At 42.2% G+C, this 13,365-nt stretch overlaps 1 protein-coding gene across 1 annotated transcript in view; it reads right to left on the reverse strand.

The window, feature by feature from the left end:
• Positions 1-13,365, reverse strand: part of LOC141001305 (NT-3 growth factor receptor-like) — a 174,060-nt gene that overhangs the window by 32,760 nt on the left and 127,935 nt on the right. Inside the window, exon 17 of the mRNA XM_073472333.1 lies at positions 2,347-2,505. Coding sequence (XP_073328434.1) covers positions 2,347-2,505 — 159 coding nt within the window. The remainder of the gene's footprint in view (positions 1-2,346; positions 2,506-13,365) is intronic.

A 13,365-nucleotide genomic window follows, 5' to 3' on the forward strand; every position in this document is an offset into this window, starting at 1 on the left:
CTGGATGCACAATCGTGTGTTAGCAGTGTAAAGTACACAGGAGTACACAGCCTTGAGGAGATCCAGTGCTCAGCGTGATGGAGTTGGACGTGTTATTTCCGACACGGACAGACTGAGGTCTCTCCGTCAGAAAGTCCCGGATCCAGAGACATGTGGCAGTGTTCAGGCCGAGTAGGAGGAGTTTCTCCATTAGTCTCTGGGGGATGATGGTATTAAATGCTGAGGTGAAATCAGTGTACAGGATTCTGGCGTAGGTGTCTTTCTGGTCCAGATGGGTGATGACTGAGTGCAAAGTGGTGGATATTGCATCCTCTGTGGAGTGGTTGGGACGATACACAAACTGGTGTGGGTCATGTGATGCAGGGAGGCTGGCTGTGATGTGTGGTTTGACATGCCGCTCAAAACACTTCATCACAATTGGTGATGAAATGTTTTGAGCGGTTGGCGGGTAAGAAAGCGCGTCACTGCCTGTAATTCGCTATGATTGGTCGGTCAGGTTGATGACGTAATACGTTTGGTGCGTCGGTGCATCAGCATAGAACTACAATTTTTAGAATGTGCCCTAGAGTCGATCCCTACGATCTCTGCACTTTGGCAGATCGTCTACACATTCTAATCCTTCACGATCTAATATCGTCATATCGCACACCCCTATTATTAAGGTTTAAAACCTTAAAAAAGTTTTAAGGGTCTGGAAAGTATTAATAATATGGATTTTTTTAATAATCTGTTTTAATAATCTGGAATTTTCTTTTAATCTAGTCCACCATCGTTCCTGTGTTTTGAGAAACTAGTTCTCCAGCACATCAAAGACAACATCCCTGCCAGTCTGGACCCTCACCAGTATGCATTCAGAACCAACAGATCTACTGAGGATGCCATATTCACTGCCCCCCACTCAGTCTTCACACACCTTGAAAATAACAACAGCTACATCAGAATGCTGTTTGTTGACATCAGCTCAGCATTCAACATTAGAAAACTTCACAGTCTGGCGTGACTACCGCAATCTGCAATTGGAAATTGGACTTCCTCACAAGCAGACCCCAGACAGTTCGATTAGGTAGTCTCACCTTGTCATAGTTTGAGTTTGTGGTTTTGTTATTTCCTGTTTTATTTTGAAGTTACATCCTCCTGTGTCATGTCTCACTTTCCATTTCCCACCTTTATCAGTGTTTCCTGCCTGGGGTTTTCTGTTCCACCCTGTTGTTCTGTTTAATTAAGCTCGCTTTTTGTTCCTTATCTTCCTGCTCGTGTGTCTCACGTTTGGGTCCTTTTAATGTTGAATCCTGACAGTACGAAAAAAAAAAAAAGACCCAAAGGTGGGACACACAAGCAGCCAGATAAGGAACAAAAAGCGAGCTTTATTAAACAAAGCTGAAACCCAAAGTCCATGAAATCCAAAACCCCCAAATAAGGCAACAACACAAGGCAGGCAAAGGCAAAAAACAAATCAGGAGAAAACCAGGAAACAATCTAAAAAAAGGTCAACCCAAATACCAAGTACGAATCAAAAGCAAAGTACAAACCAGGAATAGCATGGGGAAATATAAGCCAGGAAGACATTACAAACAACAATGCAACACACTGCATTACAAGCAACAATGAGAGTTAATTTCAGCAGTAAATCAACAATCTTGCAGAGTGATGCACAAAGAACAATCTACTGCTAAATGTCAGCAAAACCAAAGAGCTGATTGTTGATTTTAGAAAAAAGGGGGCAAAGACACATACCCTTGTCTATGTCAGTGAGGCTGAGGTGGAGCAGGTGAACAGTTTAAGCAATAAACAGAAAAGGCTCTACTTGCTAAGGAAACTTAAGAAGGCTAAATTCTGGAGGGAGCTGAATGGCAGCTTTTACGGAGGAGCAATAGAAAGCATCCTGACCGTACATCGGTCAACATCACAAACTGGCATGATTTGTGTACGGCCCAGGACAGGAAGGCTTTACAGTGGGTGATTAAACCTGCCCAGAACATCACTGGTACCCATCTATAGAGCATCAGTGATATTGGTGAAGTGACCCTGTAACCCTGGCGCCATCTGGCAAAAGATACAGAAATATCTTAAGCCTATAAACCAGTTTCATTCCTCAGTCTGTGACACTCCTCAGTTCATCCTTTACACTCCACTCTATAAATACATTTTTTTCTGTTTTGTTTTTCTTGTTTATGTAATGTAGCAAAAAGGGACTCAAACTTTGTTTCGTTTTGCAACCCTAGTGTTGTATAATTGTAAATAAATGAACCTCAACCCTTCAACCTTGTTGGTTGCTGATAATAAAGAAAAGTCAATTACTTAGTACAGACTTATATCATACATAAACATATGTTACTGATAGTGTACCTCATTATTGGAGAGCTGGAACCATGGCTGTTTGCCGTAAGTGAAAATCTCCCATAGAATGACCCCGAAGCTCCACACATCACTCTCTGTGGTGAACTTCCTGTACATGATGCTCTCTGGGGGCATCCAGCGAATAGGGAGCATGGTGTGACCACCCACCTGAATACACAAATACAGACCAAGGAAAAAAATATATAAAAGATGAACCAGGGTGTAAGTGCCAGGTTATGACTTTTGTTGTTATTAGTGTACACCTTTATTTTGACACATGCAGTGATTGGGTCACATGGTGTGGAAATACGGATATCAACGCTGTCAGTTACCTCCGTCAATGAATGGAACGAGAGGGGCGACAGGGGAAGCCCTCATTTTTGCTTACCACTTGACGCTCTGATGATTTTTGTTAGTACTTGGGATCACTGTTTTGATTTGCTTGTTTGTTTTCAACACTTGTCTTACGGTCTGGATGAATCTTTCTACGATACATTTTCAAAACGCAGTCATCAGATCCGTTTTCAATTTATGACAGCCAGCACGTCCGGCAGGAGTGTACCTCTGTTCAGCCTCTAGGCGACTAACTTTACAATCCTGATAGTGCCTATATTTGTAAGCAAAAATCTACAGATTACTGGAACGGAGCTATGCCATTCAATGCAGAGACAAACACTGATATTGGATCATCCATTATTGAGTCCAGACACAGTTCCCACTCACAACTGTGGTATGTAACGTGTGTTGTGGCTTGTTTGAAACGCAGTTTGAATTGGTGTCGTAAGTTGTGTGTTGTTACTTTGGGTGTTGGGTTGCTGCCATGTGGGTTTTCATGTGTATGAAAAGCGGAAGGCCTGGATGTGTTTGTGGTTTGGGCTCGTTGGATGTGAATGCCGTTCCTGCATTGTACGCTGTGGCTATCATTGTTGCTGGCTTGATATTGGATTTTTTAAGCGACGGTCATTTCTATGTGTGTTCAAAATGAGTGGATCAAATGCTGGTTCAACTGGTGGAAAACCTGAAATCGAAAAAAGAATAATCACTGACTGAAAATGCTAAATTTAGTCAGTACAGAAATAACAAAAAAGGAAGTGAATAAAATAAAGGGTCAAATATTGTGTCTCAAAGAGCTCATGAGAGATAACAAGGTTTCACAAGTTAAAGCACAGTTGGATGTTTTGTTGCAATTATCTAAAAATGCCTTTGCATACACATACATATTTTGCCTTTAATCCAACCTGACGAACATGAAAGACAAAACTCATGGTTTAAAGCATTAATGAATGCAACCAAGGGTTTATTGATGATGTTTAAGTGTGGCTTACAGAAACTGGCAGGTCACAAAACAGGCCTGTCAGTGCCAGTTCATAATGTTGAATTGCCCCAAGAACCTCTGCCATTGGAGGGAGCCAGACCTAATGAGGATGCGACTGTGGGAAAAGAGCCCTTAACACTTGAACAGGATGAACAGGATGGAATGTTGCCATGTGACAGTGTATCAAATACATTCAGGTCCATAAATATTGGGACATCGACATAATTCTCTTCTTTTTGGCTCTATACACCACTACAATGGATTTGAAATGAAACGAATAAGATGTGCTTTAACTGCAGACTTTCAGCTTTAATTTGAGGGTATTTACATCCAAATCAGGTGAACGGTGTAGGAATTACAACAGTTTCTATATGTGCCTCCCACTTTTTAGGGGACCAAAAGTAATGGGACAATTGACTCAAAAGCTATGTCATGGACAGGTGTGGGCTATTCCTAGGGCTGGACGATTAATCGAATTTTGATCACGATTTCGACTTCTCACGATCATGAAAACACTGTAATCGAAGAAAAACGATTAATGTGCCGCCGCGCAGCGTGTATGCAAATTACTGCGCTGTAAAAGCACAGTGAACGCACCTGTGTCGCCTGCAGCTGCAGCAGTGAGTTTGTGGATCAATTGTGGAACGAGCGATTGACAACATGGCAGAAAAGCAGCCTGAGCCTTTAGTTGAAAAGAAAGGTAGGACAAGTTCGGTCATTTGGAGACATTTTGGCTTCAAATCGTCGGACGTGGAGCAGAAAGAGATTGTTTGCAAAGTTTGCCACACCGTCGTGTCTGCACCCCAGGGCAACACGACAAATTTATTTAACCATTTAAAGTTCAGCTATAAAGTGTTCTATGACAAAGTATTGACGGAGCAGAAGACCCAAAAAAGTGCAAGAGCGTCAACTTCAGCCACCGCCACCGCAACACAGTCCTCCATTGAGGACAATCTTTACAATGCCGCTCCATATCCCACCGGCTCCCGGCGACAGTGAGAGATGCCTTCGTTCATCACTGAAGCCAGACCAAGTGAACAGGCTGGTTTTCCTTGCCAAAAACCTGTAGGAAGTAAATTGCAGGGAGTATGGGGCCAATCCTTTTTTGTTTTTAAAAACTGTTTTGAAAAGACGTTAAAGAGTAGTTTGGGTTTTGTTTTTTGGCTGTGTTATTAGTGTTTTTTCCATGTTGCAAGTTTGAGTGCTGTGCATGTAGATTGTGGTTATTTATTTTTATTTATTGTTTTTACATTGGTATTGCTATTATTCGATCACTGAAGCCAGAAGAAGCCTGAAGTGAAAAGACTGGTGTTCCTGCCAAAGACCTCAGTTTGTAGGAAGCAAACTGCAGGGAGAACGGTCTGAGTGCATGTAGACTGGGTATTTATTTTTATTTATTGTTTTTTTATTGCTATTATTTTTATTATTATTTATATATATGTTTTACTTGTTACTAATTTATTTCTGGTTGTTTTTCTAAAAGTTATATTTAAAGTTGAGGTTTGGTGGCTCAATAAACACTTTTTTTTAAATCAATGAATAATCGTGTTTATTAATCGTGATTTCAATATCAATCAAAATAATCGTGATTATTATTTTTTCCATAATCGTCCAGCCCTAGCTATTCCCTCGTTATGTCATCATCAATTAAGCAGGTATAAGGTCTGGAGTTGATTCCGGGTGTGACATTTGCATTTGGAATCTGTTGCTGTTACCTCTCAATATGAGATCCAAGGAGCTGTCACTGTGAGTGAAGCAAGCCATCATTAGGCTGAAAAATCAAAACAAACCCATCAGAGAAATAGCAAAAACATTAGGTGTGGCCAAATCAACTGTTTGGAACATTCTTAAAAAGAAAGAATGCACCGGTGAGCTCAGCAACACCAAAAGACCTGGAAGACCACGGAAAACAACTGTGGTGGACGACAGAAGAATTCTTTCCCTGGTGAAGAAAAACCCCTTCACAACAGTTGGCCAGATCAACAACACTCTCCAGGAGTTAGGTGTATGTGTTTCAAAGTCAACAATCAAAAGAAGACTTCACCAGAGTGAATACAGAGGGTTCACCACAAGATGTAAACCATTGGTGAGCCTCAAAAGCAGGAAGACCAGATTAGAATTTGCCAAACAACACCTAAAAAAGCCTTTACAGTTCTGGAAGAACATCCTATGGACAGATGAGACCAAGATCAACTTGTACCACAGTGATGGGAAGAGAAGAGTGTGGAGAAGGAAAGGAACTGCTCATGATACAAAACATACCACCACATCAGTGAAGCATGGTGGTGGTAGTGTCATGACGTGGGCATGTATGGCTGGAACTGGTTCCCTTGTATTTATTGATGATGTAACTGCTAACAAAAGCAGCAGGATGAATTCTGAAGTGTTTCGAGCAATATTATCTGCTCATATTCAGCCACATGCTTCAGAACTCATTGGACGCCGCTTCACAGTGCAGATGGACAATGACCCAAAGTATACTGCAAAAGCAACCAAAGAGTTTTTTAAGGCAAATAAGTGGAATGTTATGCAATGGCCAAGTCAATCATCTGACCTGAATCCGATTGAGCATGCATTTCACTTGCTGAAGACCAAACTGAAGGGAAACCGCCCCAAGAACAAGCAGGAACTGAAGACCGTTGCAGTAGAGGCCTGGCAGAGCATCACCAGGGATGAAACCCAGCGTCTGGTGATGTCTATGCCTTCCAGACTTCAGGCTGTAATTGACTGCAAAGGATTTGCAACCAAGTATTAAACATTGAAAGTTTGATTTATGATTGTTTAGTTTGTCCCATTACTTTTGGTTCCTTAAAAAGTGGGAATCAGGGCTGGACTGGCCATCTGGCATACCGGGCAATGCCCGGTGGGCCGATGCACATATTTGGGCCGGCCCAGTACTGTCATAATTAAAAAAAAAAAAAAAAAAAAAGGATATAGTTTTTTATCGACCGCAACGGTATCTGAGACACTAAACGTGGCCCATTGGTTGATTTTCTTGAAGGACATTGGGCTAGTCCAATGAAATCTCTCAGCTCTCGTTGGCCCGCCCCTCCCCTCCCTCTTGATCATTTGTCCTGACTGGAGGTGGAAGGAGTGTGGTGGATGTCGAGATGGACGGAAAAAAAACAAAAACGAAAGGGGGGAGCAGAAAAGCTAAGGGAAAAAAAAAAAAAAATACTGAAAGAGGACGCAGCAAAATGTGCGAAAATTACAAACATGTTTGCTACCACAAGCTCGGCGGTTGTCGTCGGGTCGGCCCGGTCGGGTCCAGCAGTCCCAGACCCGGCGCCGGGGGCGAGCGCACAGGTGGTTGACGGAGAGGTAGCGGAGGAGGAGAAGGAGGGAGAGGAGGAGGATGATGATGACGAGAGAGACGTGACCCAGCAGCAGCAGGGACAGATTGAGGTCAGAGAGGCCACTGAAATGTTAGGAGAATCAACGTGGCATCAACAATGAAAATGTTATTGGATGTGTACACCAGCGTTTCCGCTAGAAAAAATTCGTACCGGTCAACGTGACCGGCAGGGTTTCAATTTACCGGACAAATGTTTGAAATTCCGGTCAATCAGAATTTATTGATCTTAAAGTGATAAATGATATGCATTTTATATATATGTATACATTTGTCTATAAAATAATGATAACAAAGCATGACAATTTGGAATTCATTTTATTGAGTGCCGTCTACACAGACGAAACTGTGCGCTTGTAGGCCCCTATCTGGTCCACAGACTTTGCAGCATCTTGCGCGGCCAGTGCCACTCGGTGCGCAACACAGTGCACCTGAATGGAAAACGCGCTCTCTCTCCTCAGAAGAGCACCGACTCCAGCACGTTTCCCCATCATTACACTAGCTCCGTCTGAGCCCAGGCCGATGACACGGGACAGTTCCACATCCCTCTCGCGCAGCACCTCAACCAGTTTGTTGAATATGCACTGTGCGTCCCCGGAGTGCACATCATAATTCCCCAGCAAACGTGTTTCAACCTTCCCTTTTTCTTCCAGTTTGACATAAATAATCAGTTTCTTGTCCACGGTAATATTTACCGTCTCGTCAATAATAACTCCAATGAAGTCACTCCCCTTTAGCTTTTCATCCAACTGCTTCATCACAACACTTTCTAGTGCCTTTTCCATGTCATCCACGGAGTCGCTGTGCCGGTAAATGCCATCACGCGTGACAAAATCTGGAGCCTTAACCGCTCCCAGTAGCTGAGTCAATCCCTCATACTGGTGACACGCGACGTCATTTTTGGCCATATAAAAGACAACTTGTAGCTGAGAGCACAGCTTCTTGTTATTTTTTTCCACAGCCTTCTCACATTGTGCTTCCATTGTTTTTTGCTGTGACAATAAGCTGACCGCAACGATGTGATCATTGCACTGACTGTGCTCAACGAGAGATGAATTTCTCATATTTGTTGATCCTCTCGTAAATCCATTCTTCTTGCCTGACTTCTCGCATTGTGAGCAAAACATTGTTTCATTTCCATCCACAACTTCATACCTCAGCCAGGGATATTTCTCTCTCCATTCAGGCCGGAACAATCGAGATTTTTTTTTCTTCTCAGCGGGAGGCTCATCACCTGCCGCCGCCTCCGTGATTTCAGCCTCATCCGTCTCCTTTGAACGAACGTTTTGTTTCAGAAAATAGTTTTTTAAGTTAGCCTGCTTCGACATTTCTCCTGTCCCTCTCGTTTTCCCGCTCACGTTGTTGTTTTTATTGTAGGTACTGCGCGCTTTGCAAGACTGAATAAACAAGTGCTACAAATTTTGTTCCGCATGAAAATAGAAAAATGTTCGTTCCACACATCGCGGGCACTTCGTGTGTGTGTGTGTGTGTGTGTGTGTGTGTGTGTCTGTCTGTTTTTATTATTGTTATTATTATTATTTTTATGTGTATATATATATATATATATATATATATATATATATATATATATATATATATATATATATATATATATATTTTTTTTATGAGGGAATATTTTCACCGGTCATTTTGACCGGCGGGGTTTGAAAATACCGGACTTCGGCAAATTTTAACGGTCAAAGTCCGGTAATTACCGGACAACGGAAACCATGGTGTACACTAAACAGTATCTGGGGAATTTGTAGGCTTATATGCAAATGGTCAACCTAGGAAATTATATACATATATAATAATATATAATATATTAATTTTATTAAGTCAGTCTTAAAACATACGTGTGTGTGTGTGTGTGTGTTTAGGTGTGTGTGTGTGTGTGATTAGGTGTGTGTGTGTGTGTGAGAGTGTGTGTGTGTGTGTGTGTGTGTGTGTGTGTGTGTGTGTGTGTTTATGTATACTGCCTTTATAGCCTTTGTTGTCAAATAATGCTTTGAGTAGATTTGGTGTCCAACTTACAGTGTTATTTATTTTAGCTTGCCATAAAGTTATAGTTTGCAGGTGTTGCAGGTTACAATTAGGCCTATTGTTATCACATAATATTAGTGAAACATTTCTTTGCTGAAATGGATGATTAATCATTGGTAAACAGAGAAGAAACACTAGTGACACATCTCTGCCTCTCTCTCTTTCTCTGTGTTTAGTCAAGCCATGCTGTTGAAATGGGAGTGGAGGAGACAGTTGTAGACTATTTTAGTCGCCCTTCTTCCACACAGAGGGATGATTTTTTTAAGTTTCATCCTCAACAGGAGTCCACAAACCCTGTCGTCCAGAGGCTCTTTGTTAGAACAGACGGCATGGCATGGAAATGGCTGACTTATTGTGATCAACGTCATGCTTTATTTTGTTTTGTTTGCCTTGCTTTTAGCAAGCCCAATGATCCAAGTGTTTTCATTAGAGGCATGACAGACTGGAGGCATGTGCACCAAAGAGTAGAGGAGCATGAGAGAGGCATGACACATAGACAGTGTGCTGAGGCATATTTTTTAAACTGCTCCAGAGCAAGCATTGGTCACCTTCTTGAGGGAAGACAGCTGACAGGACACCGTGAGCAGGTTAAGAAGAGACGTCAGGTGTTGGAACGTGTAGTGGAGGTTGTCAAAGTCATAGGAAAGAGAGGCTTGAGCTACAGGCACGAGCACAATGAAGCTGCGTACACCTTGGACGTCGACAGTCTCGACCATGGCAATTTCTTAGAGCTAATTATATTGTTGGGGAAATATGATGTGTGCTTAAAAGAGCACCTCAGCAGTGTAATTGAAAAAAGCAAGCAGAGCCATGCTTCAGGCACACAAGGCAGAGGTTCGCTGGTAACTCTCCTGTCAAAGACAACTGTAAATGCTGTAATTGATGCTATCAAGCATTTAATTAAAGAGAACATCTCTGCAGAAATTAAGAAAGCAGGATTTTTTTCCGTGCAACTTGACACAACCCAAGACATTACTGGAAAAGACCAGTGTTCAGTAATTCTGAGGTACGTCACTGATGCAGTACATGAAAGGCTGGTTGCAGTCGTACCATGCAGCACAACTACCGGACAGTCGTTTGTGACTCTGTTAACTGAAGTCCTTGAGCATCTGAAATTGGACATAGGCCAGTGCATCAGCAACTCCACAGATGGAGCCTCTAATATGCAGGGTCAGTACAGAGGTTTCTCTGCATTAATGGCATCCAAAAACCCCACCCATCAGCATGTGTGGTGCTATGCACATGTCCTGAACCTTGTGTTGTCTGATACCACCCATTGTGTCATTGAAAGTGGATCACTTTTTGGCCTGCTGAACGACATTGCTGTTTTCATCAGGGAATCATACACAAGAGTGAATGTGTGGGAGACCGAGAGCCAGGGCAAGAGGCACAAACGCATTTCACCGATTGGAGAGACGAGATGGTGGGCCAAACATGATGCCTTGAGGAAGGTTTTCGGAAACTATGGCAGACCTGATGACGGCCTTTTTGTTGAAGTGGTGTCCACACTCTCTGCCATAATGAATCTGAAGACACTTGCATCAAATGCACGAAACAAAGCCAGAGGATACCGAGACGGTTTACTCCGATATGAAACTGTGCTAACAGCTCAGTTATTCCTCCGCATTTTTGAGCTCACCTCACCGCTATCAAAATACCTACAGACCGAAGGATTGGACATCCTCTCAGCACACAGAATGGTGACCACAACACAAGATTCACTGAAAAAGATAACAAGAGATTTCTCTGCTGTCAAAGATGCAGCCGACTGTTTTGTCCATTGGGCAAATGAAAAGTTAGAGGAGCAGGAAGAACTAGATTTGGAAGTGGAGGCTGCTCTGCCTCAGAAAAGGGTGAGGAAGAAGAAAGTCTCGCCAGGAGAGATGGCCCAGGATGAAAGCCTCAGTGATTCAGAAAAAGCCTATGAGGTCAATGTTCACCACCAGATTCTTGATACAGCTGCCGAGGCCCTTCACAAAAGATTCCTCACCCATGGCACGCTGTACTCAGATTTATCCCTCCTACATCCTAAAAACTTCCACCTCATCCACACCAGTGCTCTCCCCGAATCTGCACTTGCGGAACTCAGCAAATGCCTAGTTGTGTATGACAGCAGGGCAACTGTTGCCAATCTACAAATTGAACTGAAAAACTTGGCACAGCAATGGGACAGGCTGGTACAATCACCCTTGGATGACTACTCAACTAGAGCAGTTGAAGAGGTCAGATCAGATGATCAAGAAGAGGTGGACATAACAAGCAAAACCTGTGTGTCTTGCAAAGCATGCCCCGTGTGCTGCTACAAAATCCTTCTCAGATTTAACATGCTGACTCACGCATACCCCCTACTTGGGTTTGCATACAAGTTTTTGCTGACCCTGTCAATAACTCAGGTAGCCTGTGAGCGGTCATTTTCAACCCTCCGCTACATCAAAAACAGACTGAGGAGTTGCCTGTCTGCCAGCAAACTGGAAGCCTTCATGTTGATGGCCACAGAAAAGGATGTCCTTGTGTCCCTTGATACTGACACAGTCATTGACAGAGTTGCAGACAACAGTGAATTACTGAGGAGACTGCTTTTGTAAGGTAAGGAGATTTATGTTAAATAAATACATTTGTGTTAAATTTGTGGATTTAATTACACTTTTTGTCAGAGTAATCTGTTTATTGCTTTGCTCTCTGTTCGCTCCTCTCCTCCTCTCTCAGAGTGCCCTTGCTGCTTTCAGTTGCTCCAGTTCATAATCTTCCAATTTCATTGCCTTGTATTCGTTCTTGAGGATTATCGGAGGGCCATTCAACATTTTCTTAACCAGTATGTATATCAGACTGTTGTCTAACTATTTCTTTATTTTAGTCATCAGTCCTGTTATAATGCAATTGGTGTGTATGACTCACTTTTTTGTCTGTCCAACTCTTTCTCTTTGAGGCTGCCCTGTCTCCCTGAGATGTTCCAGGGATGTGTCTTTCATTGGTGTGGACTTCACAGGCATTCATCACATTTGTAAGTTTACTATACTGTATAATGTTGTTATGTTATTGTGTTCTTGCTGACATGCACTGGGATGGTCATAAAGCCTATTAGTTTTACAGAGTGACTGTAATAAATGCAACGATCAATTATTGCATTATTTTAAAGACACCAATACTGTCAATGTATTTCTTTTGAAACAGTCTCATTCTCACTGTTATCTTGACCCACCTGGCCTCTCTTTTTCTCCCAAAAGGGCATATTGGAGTGAAGATAATCCTTTCCCTGATGTGGAGTTCCCATTTGTTTTTGTTTTTTCATTGTGAGTTTACTTACAGTAATATCTTTTTTTTAATTCTAGAAGAGACAGTATCAGATCAATCTAGCATATCTGACCTCACCTCTGCTTTCTGTCTCTCTCAGCACCAAGGTCCATGGAGCCTTTTGTCTCTCAGCATATGTAAGTTAAAATAAGATATTATTTCTTTGTTCAGCTAAAGATTATAATACCAACTGATCCCTGCTCTCTTTCTTTCCTATGTCTGCCTGTCTCTGCATTTCCCTCTCTCTCTTTCTTACTGTAGGCCTAATTGTCTTGTGTAAATTGTATGTTTAATTAAACACTGAAAAGACATCTCTAGCAGTGTTTCTTTGACAACCACTTTGACTTCAAGATGGGAATTGTGGCACTGTGGCCATCTCCCCCAAGAAAAAGGTCTCTGTGAGTAGTGAAAGAGCGTATCAATTTTTTTTAACATGGTTACTCTCTTCCATGTAGGCTACTGCACTTTATTTTCATTTTTGAAACTTCACAATGTGCACATACATCCTCTGGTATGGCGTGTGCTTACATATGTAAGCACACGCCAGCACACGCCATCCATATATCATGTAAATAACCATGGTGGGCCGCCAGGGACCAAAATGCCCGGGCCATTTTTTGGTCCCAGTCCAGCCCTGGTGGGAATCAAATATAGAAACTGTTCCTGCACCGTTCACCTGATTTGGATGTAAATACCCTCAAATTAAAGCTGAAAGTCTGCAGTTAAAGTCAAAACATCTTGTTCGTTTCATTTCAAATCCATTGTAGTGGTGTATAGAGTCAAAAAGAAGAGAATTGTGTCGATGTCCCAATATTTATGGACCTGACTGTATAAGCAGCAGAAAACACAGGTCAAGATCAAATGTTTCTACAAGCTTATCTGCACTGGATCTGGTGTTGGCAGTGCTACTTCATGACAGACTAATGGCATGGAATTGTATTTTGATAAACAAGGGAAAACTGTTGAACTTTTGAATGCTGATGCAGAGACTTTTGTCCCACACAAACACCAGAAGGAAAGGAAAGCA

This window comes from Pagrus major, chromosome 8 (assembly GCF_040436345.1).
Source record: "Pagrus major chromosome 8, Pma_NU_1.0".
Classification (NCBI taxonomy): domain Eukaryota; kingdom Metazoa; phylum Chordata; class Actinopteri; order Spariformes; family Sparidae; genus Pagrus; species Pagrus major.